The sequence below is a fragment of the Tigriopus californicus genome, chromosome 8, assembly GCF_007210705.1.
Source record: "Tigriopus californicus strain San Diego chromosome 8, Tcal_SD_v2.1, whole genome shotgun sequence".
Classification (NCBI taxonomy): domain Eukaryota; kingdom Metazoa; phylum Arthropoda; class Copepoda; order Harpacticoida; family Harpacticidae; genus Tigriopus; species Tigriopus californicus.
Window position 1 is genome coordinate 3,627,741 of NC_081447.1, and position 15,050 is coordinate 3,642,790.

Here is a 15,050-nt window from a genome sequence, read left to right on the forward strand (position 1 = left end):
GGGGGGGGAGGTTCGATGAGGGCGTTACTTTGTTAGTGATGGAGAGGAAGGCACAAAAATCTGCGGTTAATGTAGTATGTAAGGGCGGCTTATTATAGAACACATTCCAAGACATCTCCATAGCATCTCCTGTCTAAGGTTAGGCAGGTCTTGGGTTGTGCAGGTGTAAGTGACGGATTATTCACAATTGCTTGAGGTTTGGTTCAAATTACCACCAATACCGCTGGAGGGAAGGCTTAAGAGATGGTGCGAACCATTGCCTCCGCCCCCACCACCCACAGCGCTCTGGTCGTGGCCGTCAAGTGCCTCAACTGTCGTGGACACGATCCCGCCCTCTTCAGGAGGAGAGGAGCGGGCGGGCTCTGAAGACACGGCTGGGGAAGACAAAAAAGGCTTCAATCTTGGGGCTTGTCATGGCCTGATACAGAGGGACCTTCATCTGATTTGGGATCTCCAGTACTCGTGGGGCAAGGCTTTTTAATTGCTTCAAAGTAGGCTATGTATCATAAAAGAGGTGAGTAGGGTGAAGATATTTACTAGGTCTACAAACCGTTTTGATATATTTGTTGAATATAATTTCATTTGATAAAAGCATGAAGTGCTAAAGTTCACTGAAGTGTCCATAAAGGCAAGCTTTCCAAAATTTAAGATAAAGACCACAAAATGAAATTGACCTACACTTTTCCAGGACATTGAAGCCAAACAACTGTACAACTTGTCGTTTGTCAGGAATAGGTTTCTTTTTCTATTATCTGAGGTTGTCTGTGACCAATCGAGGCAATTCAAAGTATTGGTGACCCTTGAGTCTGTTAAGGTGCTCTTCCATTTAACCCAGAATTATCAACATCCTTGATTGTGATTCAACCCTCTCCCAAATCTCAAATTAATGCTGTTGTACAAGTCTTTGGAATACCATTCATAATGCATATTACTTGTCAAGCAGAATCTGGTTTAGGGATTTAAACTATTTGTTCTAGTCGCCTTTCGACGATCTTCTTATGAATAATGATAATGCATGTGTTGAAGCTTATGTAAACAAAATTGGTTGGTACAAAATCAAGATTTGATCATCGCGTAAAAAACAAAAATAGGCACAACACATGAACTGCTTGTCGAAATCATTGCAAACGTGTCAGCCGTCCTAATCAATGCTTTTGAAACAATTTGTGCGGAGAAAAGCATCCAGACGTGATTCAACATACGCTTTTTGTTTTCGTTCCCCAAAACCAAGCATTTCCTTCCTCTCCGTTTCCTCTATCACCCCCAAAAAGGGCCCCCTTCCCTATCTATCAAAGCATGCACTGGCCTTTAAACTGGGCCCAATTTCATCAAACTTTTGATTTGACTAAACTAAGCTACCGTATAAGGGAAAAGTGTGGTCGGAAACAAACAGGAAAGGACAGGAGAGGAAGCGTTTTGAGACGATGCTGATGTACTACGTACTGTTTCACTATAAAAGCAAACCCAACCACTCTGAACCTCCATCATTTCAAAACGGATCATACGGAGGCCAAGTTGAAGGGCAAAAAGCCGACATTCGAACGACAACGGACAACGGAAAGGACGAACCAGAAAGGACACGATCGTCGTCTCCGCTCTGGGTTCGTCCTTGAAGAAGGTCCCTAAAGAGACTTTGGTCGCCGCCGTCGTTGTCCAGGAGGATGCGCTCTGGTTTGTACTTTGGGGGAGCTATATCTTTGCTCTGTGTCTTTCTTTACCTCCCGGGACGCCCAAGAGGCCTTGGGCGTCGGCGTGGACCACACCGGCTGCCTCGGCACCCTCAGCCTTGCTCAGGTCGGAGTTAGAACCAAACATTTCCTTTAATCGGACCATGCCTATATTGTAACACATACAATAGGGAGGGGTTAGTCGCCAGTGGACGCCCAATCGGGCTTGGGTCAGTCAGAGGAGGGTTAAGGTCGATTTGAGGGCGTTAGTGAAGCTCTAGGGATGGTTAAAAAAGGGCCCAACACTCAAACTCCTCCCTTGGAACAAATGGTTTGAACGTTGAATCTGAGTCAGTCCCTGCATCAATGCATCAATTGATGAATCGCAGATTCATTAGTGCTACGTACACCGTGAATAATTTGTATGGTGTGATTTTGATAAAGGAACGGGAGGAATTTTGCGAGAATTAGAGGACATGCACGCAAAGACCAAACTTTTTAAGGAGTCGCTTAAGGGTTTGCACCATCACCAAATGTGATTGAGTAGAGGAATGGAAAAAAGGCAAAGAAATTGACTCGAAATAGATCCATTTTGTAAGTCAAACAGAGGCAACTATGGTCCTGCCCCAACAAGGGGTAATCACAAGCCCTCCATGTGTACTTACTCTTGGATGAGGAGTGGTTCCGACCGATATCTGCCAAGGATCGAATCAACGGCAACTTGGAGATATTCGAGCTCGAGCTCTCCCCATGTTTCGACTGCTTCTCGTACAGATGTCGATGTTTCTTCAGAATGGCATCCTTCACAAAAACCTTCTTGTCGTAGGGCAACAGATTAGCATTGACCATGTTGTCCAAAGTTAGTTCAGCGATATCGTCCAGATTCCCCGCCGACATATCCAAGCAAACCGTTCCATTGAGCAGCATGTGTCGAAGCTCAAAAAGAGAATGAAGGGATAGAGTGGCCACGTGAGGTTTGGACCATCGATTTCCACCTTCTTCCACATCCTCTTCGAATTTGACCCATCTGCAATAGAATTAGTGTCATATAGGAATAATCAGAAACCCAAATGATGCGCGAATCAAATCAGGGCACAAGGCAAGAACAGCTGCATATTCCCTATTTTTGTTCTCGTGTGGTATTCCTCGTTTCATGTTGTGAATTCACTTTGTTTTTACCTAAATTATAAGCCCTACAGATTGAGGCGATTCAGTCCATTAAGTTTAAAAAGATTGTTTTTTTTTCTTGAAAAAAAAATAGAATGTGTACTAAGATTTCGTTATGAGTAAACCTAGCTACCCCAGTAATAACTCTTGGATGGGAAAAGAATTTCCAATGGGAATGGAATTAAGGTAATTTTCTTGGAGCTCGGTCATTCACGTATCTACTAAGCCCTGTGATGAAGCTCGTCGTTCTTTGATGAGCTCGAGGGGGAATCTACGAGGAGAATACCACCTATATTGAAACTGATGCGATCAAATGGATCAAAAACAAGGTATACATCATACTAAAAGTTTCCATCAATCAACTTTTTAAACCCATGCATTGTTTGACAGTTTTGTTTTTTCAAAATAGTGTGCTGACCCTAAATTTGTAATTAGGTTTTTTTTGCAACTAACACCCAAGGCATGAATTTAGTTGGAATGACTCTCGTAACCGAATGCCCAATTAACCCAACACTCTTGATACGATATCTACGTTTATATGATCGAGCTTCCCAACGACATACGGTGATTGCATGTGCGTAGGGTACTTATATCCGTGCAGTACACGTAAGACGAGAAAGAGGGTCATTCTCCACGCTTCATAACACTTATTCAAGGTCAATCTCGTCGCTGGAAAAACAACTCACCTCGCTGTTTCTTTCCACTCCATTTCTCCATTCTCATCCAGGAACAGCTCTTCCATTTCAGAAAACAACGGATGCGGTTCATGGCCGTTGTCATCGTGGTCTTCACCCAATATGAATTGGACTCTTTGCGCGGGTGGAGTGACTATAAGTAAAATGATCAATGGTCATAATTCACTTACTGCTAAGAACAATGGTAGGACTAACAAGTGCACAAGTCCACACGTCCAACATGTGACACATAACAATGTCCCCCAATGAATCGCTGTACAAGGAATATGTATCTGTCCACTCTCAAAACTTGCCCTGAGTTCTTGGCCTTTCGAAATCGTTGATGTACGACAGTATTCTCTTGTCCTTTCTGAGCATCTTGTTGACAGCAGCCTTCGTTTTGACTCGGCTAACGCCCGAAAAAAGGCCATGAAACTTTCATGTGAACGATATGCCGATTGCACATGCTATACAACAAAAAGTAAATCTGCTCGATCAAAATCCAAAACATCTTGAGGTTGAGAGTACTTTTTGCGAACATTTTTGCGCCAAGTCATCCTTCTTTTAAGAGCAAAGATCCCGCCAATGGAGGCACAAACGCCTGGCAATGTTCAGGTTGATGAACTCAAAACTCAGTTTGACTCATCGTTTTTCAAAGCCAAACGAAACATTTGGCCTCGATAAAGAAATGTGTCTCCAACAAAACATGCAATTCAGGCCTAGACTAGTTGGATGGAGTATATTGTACTAGGACCGACTGTTCAAAGAGAAGTCGAAAGTCTGCAAACTAATCGGGAGGATCAATTTTCTCGTTTCTAGTTTCCAAGAGCTGTCTGACCTTAATTAATGGAAAATGGAGAAGCTTCTCTTCAATTCATCAGTCTACTTTTTTTTCGTAAAAATCTACTCAAACGTCACTTGAGACCAGGAGACATGGGACATGATTTTTTATTGTTAGAAGAAAGCCCCTTATTGATAGTACAAACGTACTTGGAGGACAAGTCTCGAAGCAAGTGCGAGTGCTGGACTAGTAAATACAAGGCTACAGGAACATTCCACATCCCAAGCAAATGCTTCTTGAGTCACCTAGAGAACGTATGAGACATTAAGATTCCAACGCTTGAGGGGCGATGGTAAATCCACACTAATGGACAAGAGAAGAGCGACGAATGCAAAAAGACCACTTGGATATCAAGGTCGAAGGATGGACAATATGGACATGTGTCAAGTCAAATCTGAATTAGGTCTTAGCAGAGTGCATACAGTTAGTCAGTGCAATGTCTTGCTTTATCAATTGCAATCCAAATGCATTGTCTCAAAAGAAAGGATTTTACCATGAATAAATCGTGATGATCCAAATTGTACTTTATGTAAGAGACCTTTATTTAGGCACTTTCAAAAAACCAGTTCGGTAGACATCGTTTTAGCATGAACACAAGATCCCACTTTGAACATAAACTAAGTCTAAACACTTTCTAAAAATGTATCAAAATGTGGACGGAGAGACGGAAGATAAATTTCGCTTTTTTGAATTCGATATGTCTGATTCTTTTTCCTTGCTTTCTTTGACTTGAGATTTAATCTGCTTAGCTTAATCAGTCGCAAAAGTGTATCGAAAATTGAGCTCACTTAAAAGACGGCAAAAAACCTAAAAGAGAGCCAACTCCTAAACTTGTGCACTTTTTTATTGGACTTTTTCAACGTGCGTTTCTTTGAAAGTATTTTTAGTTTGAGATATCATCTGGTGTTTCTGTACTATATTCTCAGTAACAAAAAGACAGATTCGATTTGGTCAAGGACGACTTCACCACTGGACAGCGACGGGGGGTGGGGGAAAATGAGTAATTCCAATTCCAATCAATCAAATGCATTTCTCTTTACATGAGTTGACTCAATTATAGCCTCAGAAAGCAATGGTCAGTCTTGATCTCAATCAAACTTCTGTGTCAAAAGTTATGAGCATTTAAAACTCGGACCAGGGAGGGCGTAAATTGAGTGAGCTAGCACCACGTTGGTAAGATCTTACCAACGTGGTGCTAAGCAAGTCATTTTCTGCCCACGTCCTACTGAGTTTCAGGACCTCATTGCTTTTGACGCAGACGTTCAATTGAGGTCAAAATTGGCGAACGCTTTCTGAGCTAACTAAAGTCCAATTTGTGTGAAGGAAAATGCATTCGGTTCATCTGGATAAAAGTTACGTTTCCCCCACCCTACCGTCTCTGTCCAGTGATGACGTCGTCCTTGATTTGGTTGAAGATAAGTAATGTGTGGCTGATCAGCATCGCAAATGGTTATTTTAATCCTTAGCCTGTCCGTTCACATTGTTAGTAGCTCTTGCACATTCTAAACTAAATATAGCAGAGCCACTATTTATCCCACTACGAAGATTATGAAATCACTTTGAATTGTTTTGATTACAATGAACATACACAACTAAGGTGCAATAAGAGGCTTATTTACTTGGTGGACTGGATCCTTTTGACGGGGCTAGAAATTGGAAGCATGAGAGAAATGTTTTTAATATATGTTTTTTTTACCTACTGGCATTAGCAAATAATATGTTCATTCTTCACATGGAAAATTCTGGCGGAGCTGGCTAAGTAGGAAAGCACATGAATGCATCAAAACATTTTTATGCAACTTTGTCTCAATGAGACAAAATGAGTGTTGGACGAGGAAAGATGTCATTTTTAAGATCAAATAAGGGCTCTCACAAGTTATTCGACCGCCGTTTTGGATCTTTGATGATTGCAATTTTCGTTTTGGCAATGAAATTCCAGCAAAATTAGAACCAGGATGTGACACTTCCTGTTCAAACACCGTAATGAAACTAGATGTTAGAGTTCCATAACAGAGACACTTCCATTATTTCAAGGCCTCATTAACGTGTTTATGATTTAATACTTGAACTGCTCTCCGGGTGTCAAGAAATGAAGGTTTGATCACGGAATCGGAGCAATATCTAATCGTGAGATAGACATTCGTCCATTTTAATTAGATTGTGTTACAAAAAAACAAGGTCATTGTTCACAAATATGCATATAATGGCTAATCTATTCTTTTGAAAAGCATGTGCTTGCTTGATGACTTTTTGATAGATGATTTTGAAAATGAATGAATTCCATTTCGCCTCACTTTGATATTCGAGAAGATTAGTCAACCTTCAATGTCTAAGTGAAAAAGTGCAAACTTAAAAAATCCTCACATGTTTGAGTGGCAAAACAAAAAGGCTCTCTTTGCAACAACTCTACAAATAATGAGTGGAAATTGTATTTGAACTTAGAATGTCGGATTAAAGCGAGAATGAAGGTCATCCGTTACCACATTGAAGATTGAAGTGCTACCCATTTTTGGTATCCTTCTCAAATCTCCCATTCATTAAACGAAAGTAACCTCAAAACAGGTTAGTTCATCCCCGCGTTAAGGGTCAGACTTCAGACCCATGAACGCATTGAATTGTCTAAATGCAACCACAAATTGTTTCGAGGAAGCAAATTGTATGGTTTGATTCTTGATGTTATCACCAAAATTGTTTCTCACTACCTGGTCGGTTGGCCTCGGATGCGCCTTTCAAATGGCGATTCTTATGACGATGATGCGTTCGTGCTCCCTTGTTGCTCCCGGGTCTCCGGCTAGATCTTCCGGGAATATGGATCCCCACATAGACATTGCGATGGCCTTGAAGCATGAATGGATCTTTTGATAGTTATCTAACAATGGCCTCTATTTCTCGAACTTGTTGTCTTACCGTCAATTTCTGTATCAGTTAGGCCAGCATGATGTTTAAGGGCCCCTGGATCTTTAGGGGCCTCAAGGTCTTCTGAGTTTCCACCGTCCATGGCCCAAGGTCTGGAATGGAATAGAGATGGTCAAACTCAACGATTTGACAATTGGTAGTGTTGATGTCGATGTGGTTTCAGTACATTCTCTAAAACGCAAATGGAAATTGATCTCTAGTCTGTCCCCACACACTCTTTGGAACAAGCTTGGAGCCTTGGACCAGTGCCAAGAAATCTTGGCTCCAAAAGAAGTCGACAAGAGTTACAGAATGGAACAAGAGAGACGAGTATTTGGGCCTTAGAGTGAGATTGCGTAGGAAGTGGAGAGCCTCCGAAATTGATATAAACACATTGACGGGAGGTGCTCAAACCCAATTTTGCCCAGTGTTGTGGTTACAAAGGCATGCTCTTTACGAAATGGTGGCAAAAATATCCTTATAAATTGGTTGTATGGGACAACTGCTATCCATTAAGACAAGGCCGGTTCCAAGGGACTTCCTTCTCTTCCTCACCTTCGGTGCAATTCTCCAGGGTTTTCCAGACACAATACCGCTATCTACCCTCCTTCAAAATGGAAGTGCTGTCACTGGCAATGCCTGCCCTTTGGGCTGTCCAGTTCAAAACAAACTGGCAGGCCTTTAAGCATGGTCCATAAAAAGGCCAGGGAGGAACTCCTCGGCGGCTCCTACTCCAATACTTTCGTTACAACCGAGTCTTGGCCAGGCAAGGCTTACCAACAAATTATGCCCATTGATCTTTCGCTTTTTCTTCATTGCTTGCGCATGTGGAATAGTTTGTAGATGAAAGCTTCAAAAGCACGACAGTCAAGACCGAGATCCAAAAAGTGGACCGTATGATCTGGACAGCCATCTAGCCTCAGTTTACGTTGCCGCAAAATATCAATTGTTTCAACAAAGATATTGGATAAACAAATCAAGGTCCTTTGGATTTTGTTCCGCTCACGAGAATGTGATACTCCTACCCGGTCTTTGCTCCCTTAAGCAAACAAATCAAGGTCGTGAAGTTATGGATCAAAAGTGGTAAACTGAAAGTCAATGTTTTTTCTGTCTCATTCATTTTGACGAGATTCGATCGAAAGTTGTCTTCCCTTCCATGTATCTGGGTTCTGGACAATGTGGGTGGAACGACATTCCTTAAGCCATGTGTTTCGAAGGATGTTTGCAATCTCAGTGGTGTTACTTGCTCTACATGAACTCGTGCCAACGTTTTTTTTCTTTCCCAGTATTCTCGATCACATTTGATGACCTTCATTAGTGTTCATCCTGTATCATGTACCTACATCTACATACTCGACATAAGCCCCACGTTGGTGAAAGCTGTTCTTGGAACATATGCATCCAAAGTTCCTTGGAAGATTGATTAACCTGAGCGGAAGAGTACGGCTCTTGAACCTTCAATAAGTAAAATCTAACGTAATTAGGGCACAATCATGGTCGAAAGGTCAGGTGTAAAGGGCATTCAAGTCTCAAATGGTGCAAATTGACACGGCAAACCCGGTTTCTGGGGGCTTACCTGAGTTGGGTTGAACACGATTTGAAGACAAACTTAAGTGTCCCTGAACTGTAACCTTAGAGTTAGGTCTGATACACGTTGCGGACTTTCGACCTTTCCGCAATACAAGCAGAGGACAAAAGCCGACTTTTGACAGTCGATTCTTCGTGGGAAGTGGATTGAAAGTTTTGAATTTGTCCCAAATTGTAGCTAATCTTGGGCCCAAAATACATCACACGTTGCTGACTCCCCTCCCCTTGAGAGAAAAGTCACGGACTGATGAAGGTCGTCGTTCAAGTACTAGAAGAAGAACAGCAGTAGCTTCGACTTACGTCAGCCGTTCGGGGCTCAACGGGCAGTAAGGCCGGCATTAAAGGCCACAGGGCCTTTTCAACGAAGAGAGAGAGGGAGAGAGAGACCTTGGGAAAAGCTTGCTAACCACCAATTTTTGTTGAGAGAACACTCTTAGAAGGATGGCTCTCCTCTCTCCCCGCAAATACGGCGAGATCCAAGTCAGAATATTGGACCCAACGACAAAACAGAGCAACAGCAGCCTCGACTCGGCCTCGCCTTTAAGCATGGGATTGGAGGAAAAGCTCACGTGAAAATATACCCTGGGCTGATCTATCTAACGAGGAAGCGCTCAGTTGTGGTGGAACTCCTGCTGCCGCTGTTCCTCGGCGTCGCCTTTCGAGTATTACTTGTTTCCTTGCTCTTGATTTGTTCCATTGGCCTCGTGAAGGTACAAACTAACATACTGAGTTGAAGTTTTCAATCAATTGATGAGAGGTCTAAGAACTCTTGTGTCACATATTGGAGGGCTGAATATCTTTAATGACCTTTTGACTCGTTCGAAAATACTTCAAAACGCCCTTTAGTGTCCCATTATGCGTAACAAAACGATTGGAGGCTTCACATCGTTAAGGAAAGCTTCGCTCTGGCTTGGATTGCGGGCAAATGGGCGCCACTTGCCGGTTTGTTTGGAACTCTCAACGTGGAACATATTTGACGCAAGCGCCCTCTAGCTGCAATATTTGGATCGGACACTTACGGTAGTTTAAAAATCGGAGGGAGATATTTTCAATGGTAATGTGCACGGGAAACATTCCGCGGGTCTACTGACGAAAACAAGGTGACCTGGTTACTGGAGTAGCCAAAAAACGCTTTTATGACTTCCCCATCAATTTAGTCTTACTTTAGTCACTAAAGCCTTTGATCCCTCAATCTTCACACACCCTTTCTGACCCCAAATTTTGACCAGAAAAAGACCAAACCGGCTGATATTTTTGAAAGCCGTGGGATGAACTTTCAAATTAAGAACATAATTTGCGATTTGAAATGGTCACGAAATTGTATGAAAGTCCTTTGGAGACGCTCTAATCCTTTGCCCAATTTACTCTGTACGATAAGAACGCCAATATCCAACAAAAAACGCGTGGGTCTTAGCTGTTGCCTCCAATTCCAGATTTGATGCAAATTTAATGGCCTTGAAATCGCTTATGGAAGCACTTGGAGACTTCTTAAGCCATTTGCACTTTTGGTTGATGGCGAATTACTTTTCATTCATTGTTCCGATAACAAATGTAGTAGTACACCAGTGTCGAGCAGCTTCAATCGGTGCTAATCTCTTTACAAACCCCATCCGTGATTGGATGTTCTTGTTAGCGAAAGGGCTCTTTGTGTTGTAAGAATATCCTCTTCATCTTTCTCTCTGGAGAGGCGACCTTTAAACGAACTGGCACCTTGACCTTCAACGTTGTCCAAAGAAACCGGACCATGTCCAAACTGCAGTATCGGGAAAACCAACTCGATTCGTTGAATCAGAAAGTACATCCAACTGAAACAAAACTATTCACTTGGTTTCAGAGGCCGCGGTCGTGATTGGAAAATGGGAATGGCAGCTCATCGATATTTCGTAACAGAGTCGTGAATTTGTGGGACACACATCTTCCCAAGTGGAACGCCAACTTTTGCCCGTGTGTGTCCCAAGCAAAAAAAGCTGGTCCCTCGGCGACCCATTCGCATTTGAGAGGAGAGATGTGTTTGGTTAAGGCCCCATTGGACAAACTGCCGGCTCATGAGAGTCGCTTTAGGTTCTGGGCGAGGATGTTGGACTCGTTCAATTTGTAACCTTTACATGAGCTTGGGGAACTTTCCCTTGCCAAGATGAAAAACCCACCCAAAAAGGGAAGAGTGAAGTGACAAAGCCGTGGGTTTGTGAGGAAGCTAAGGAAAGCGGTGGAATAGTCGGGAAGTCGGTGAAGGACTGTAAGCAGCTGATTCTTTTAGCAGTGGAACACAACATACTGGTACGGTCAACAAATGCCGGCTTTCACAGATGTTTGGATCGACTCTTCATCAGAAAAAGTTGGAACAAGAAGGTCACGAAAAACAGCTCTCCATTAGTAGGGCATCGCTAATCTCCAACGCTTCAATCAACGCACCCACATACATTCCAGTGGAACACAAGATAAATACAGATGTTCTCACTACATGCGTTTGGTAGATATACGATTGGGTTGGATTAAGCAGTTTCTACTTGAAAGTAGAAGATGATTACCTGGAGGAGGAATTTTCGGGATTCGCCTCAAGTCCTTGGGGAGTTGTGTTCAAGGGATTGGCTTTGTTCGCCACAACAGCCTTCTTTTCATTCACGTTCATGGTTCCAAAATCAGGCATAATGAGCCCCACTGAGACTTTTTGATATCACTTCCTGGTAGAGGCACTGTGCTTAGATATGCATTTGGTGTAGAGATACTTGGATCGAGTGGAAGGGATGGCGTTTAATTGGCAATTGGAGATGTTGACTATCGGTCGATCGAGTTCCACCCAATAGCAACAAGTTTATTCAAGTTTTCACCAAGGCGACCGTGCCAATGAGACTGGAGATGTTCCCACTTGAGCACTCTGGAAGCACTTTGAATAGCACCCAAGTCCTTAGATATAGACTGGTCATGGAATGAATATGCGGCTCACACACGCTTGACCCATGTGGGGCAGGTTTTGTCACCTCATCGTCCATGAGTCAGCGTATGAACGGCACTCAAGATGAACGATTGCACATGAAACTAAGAAGCATGGCTCATGAGGAACAACGACCCATTCAGCCGGGCTCATCAGCGGCCTTCAATACTCAGTCATGAGGCACAAGACAACAAAGATGCCATGCAGCTTTCATACCTCCTCACAATGTGTTTTCCCGACAATTCTTCCTTTAGTACTCGTGGAAATATTTTTAGTATTTGTCGATGACTGTGACAGAACAACAAGAAAGGAACAGCGAATCAACGAGGAACGAGGGAGGAACGTCGAAGCGCGATGAGTGAGAAAGGAACTCCACGGAATGACTGAGAGGGAGGACGTGGGATGGATAGATAGATGGAGGGAGGGTGGGAGGGAGGGAGGGACGGAGGAGAAAGACTTGGAACACACTGACATGCACACTCACATAACATACGGTGGATTACGGAGCGCCGGTCGCGGTCCTTCTTCAATGAATGTCTATCTACCCTGTCAATGTTCCACTTGGCCTTGCTTCGTTTCTCCCGCTCTCTCTTCGTCGTCTACAGAGGGCGCACTGAGAACTTATTTAAGGGAGAAACGTTCAACAGAGGAGTGACAAGGCCTTGACTATTATTCGTCTATGACTGAGCACCATAGCACACCCTTCAATACATATGCGGTATGCAATGCAACGTGGGGAACGAGAATCAAATGAGAGCCAGAATTTACGAGTATACTGTATATAGTACACAGTGTATGGGCTAACACACGATCATTATCATGGTGCAGACTACACACAGACGATGCAAGGATCCCTTGGAGCCTTGAGGCGTTCCAAAGACCGCGAAGGACAGCTCCATTTGAATTGGCATGGGGAATAAATTACTACTAATCTTGCACCAATTGCGTGCCGATATGGTATTCCAAGGATATGTTTGTGAGCCTCGTGCGTTGTTGTGTACACACGACGAGAGAGCGAGCTTCCAATCGTCGCCATGGATGGATGATGGCCACGAGCCTTTCAGGGCATGATCGCATGAATAAACATGAGTCGAGGATATCAGGATCAAACACAAACTATATCTGTACATAGACTACCTCTGTAAAAGCTCAGCTGATGAGTCTCCCCGGTCTTTATTTAGCAAGTGAAAACGGTATTTCGTCTTGGAAAGGGGGGGGGGGATTTTCGTCTGTCTCATCATGGAAGTAAAGCACACACGCTCTGAGATTATCTGCCCTTGTACCAAGTAAAGGTGCAATACAGTCAGTAGGATTGCAGAAGCAAACGAGGTGATCGAACTTTTCCTCTATCTACCGGCTTGGTGGGAATAAACCAATGCTTTTAATAGCAGGTACAGACTAGCCATCCATTCCCTTTAGCCAAAAGTTGAATCATTGTCTTGCTTGGTGTTTTTCGAGAGCGGAGATGATCAGCTTCCGTTTGTTTGTGGCCATTTTCTGATCTGTTGTCGAATTTGTATTTGAGAGCAACTCCCAAATCTCTGGATTTTCTATCGGCATTTAACAAAGCGAGATCACGTTGCCAATGACTGGCTAAGCTCTTGAAAGGCAGACTAGACGAATTTTTCGTTTGAAACCCCCTTAAATCAACTCCATAAGCAGCTCCGATTTATATACACTCTCACAGACACCCCCCCAGGAAAATGGCCTTTTATCACTGTTTTCCGCCCGCAAACGGACCTCCAATCACCACTAAGTAAATAACATACTACGTATGTAGGTACTTACACGCAAAGATGTGCCGGTGTGGACTGAGAATGTCTGATTCCTTTGGCCAAAATGGATCTGGGGGTGTTCACCTTTTTTGGCGGAGGCGCCTTGTTTTCTACACCCATGCTCTCGACCAACTACATGCAGGCGAGGATGAGAGTGCTGGTGGGGAATTCGCTGCCAAATTGACCAAGTCTGTCCACTCACCGGACTCTTATCACGAGACGTTTATGAGCTCGATCGCATTTGCTCACCAACTGAAAATCTTGGACAAGGTAATTCAACGATCGGGCACTTTTCTCGCACCGCAATCTCGATCCAATCACGAGGATAACTTTGTCGCGTTTCGTGCTAACTACTACAGTCACAACCGACGACGATTCCAGACCCTGAGAGCTGAAGAGCAAGCATTTCGCTCTCAGAATGCATGTCGAGGCCCACACGAGGCATTGGTTGTTGTTCTTGTTCTTGGTGGTGGAGATGATGATGATGATGATGATGATGTAAATGCTTGGATTGCACGAGATGGACTCGTTCGTTGTGGGAAGCTTCTCGGTAAAGAGATTCCCAAGAACGTATCATCGCCAAGGAGGCTGGGCAGGAAATTAAAGGCACGGGATGATAACAAGTCAACCTCATTCATAACGATCTCGGTCAGCCATCGTTGTCGTCGTCATGAATTCGAGGATCACACTTGGAGGCAGTGGTTTTTTTGTGATTGCACGGAGAGAAGCCGGCATGTGGGACAATGACCTGCCCTTCTCCGTCGTCCGTCAGCCCGTCCGTCTCTTTCGGATTTGGCTCTCTCTTTTTCCTTGAACAATGCGTGGATTCGACAACTCACAGCTCAAAAGCACTCTAACTAGAGAAGACTCTTTCTTGTCCAGGAAACGGGCTTTTTTTCAGGATGGAGTGAAACGCTTCAGGACACGTTTTTGTCAATGAGGGATGGGCAGGAGCATAAAAGGGACAGTAAACCTGAGGAAGGTTGTTGTTACATAATTTTGTTAACGGTCTTCTGGACCATGACAGTGTTTATGGCCTTAGACTTGACACGTTATAAGTGTTCTTTTCTCCACGCAGATCAAGTACTTGGTGAGGAATTATTTTGACAATAAGTCAAGAAGAGATGCAACATGTAAGACATGCTTTTACTTTAGATGAGAAACCTTGTGCGTATTGGGAAAGGTAAGTGCATTTTTCATTTTGAGGTTATGAACAATTGGATCGTTCGTGCCTCAATTGAGTACTTTACATTTGATAGTAACGTCTAGCGGAGAATAAGTGCAATAAAAAAATCGCACATTTCTATGGTTGAAATTAAACCACGTTGATTGACGACACTATAGAAACCTGATTTTGGAACTCTATTTACAATTGGCTGATTGCAAATTAAACAAAAGTAACATGTTAACATATTGGTGTAATATACCCGATATGGGTACGAGTGCGTTCCTTGAAGGGTGTGGGTTTGAATTCCGTCTTCAGAAAGAAGATAACCATTCAAATAAATGTTA

General features: G+C 43.3%; 1 protein-coding gene across 1 annotated transcript in view; it reads right to left on the bottom strand.

Moving 5' to 3' along the window:
- LOC131884540 (sodium bicarbonate cotransporter 3-like) overlaps positions 1–11,763 on the bottom strand; it is an 18,159-nt gene extending 6,396 nt beyond the window's left edge. Inside the window, exons 1-7 of the mRNA XM_059232362.1 lie at positions 11,360–11,763; positions 7,257–7,357; positions 7,052–7,186; positions 5,969–5,995; positions 3,521–3,662; positions 2,333–2,694; positions 213–374 (exon numbers count right to left, since the gene is read on the bottom strand). Coding sequence (XP_059088345.1) covers positions 213–374; positions 2,333–2,694; positions 3,521–3,662; positions 5,969–5,995; positions 7,052–7,186; positions 7,257–7,357; positions 11,360–11,478 — 1,048 coding nt within the window. The 5' untranslated portion in view covers positions 11,479–11,763. The remainder of the gene's footprint in view (positions 1–212; positions 375–2,332; positions 2,695–3,520; positions 3,663–5,968; positions 5,996–7,051; positions 7,187–7,256; positions 7,358–11,359) is intronic.
- Between the last annotated feature and the right edge of the window lie 3,287 nt (positions 11,764–15,050).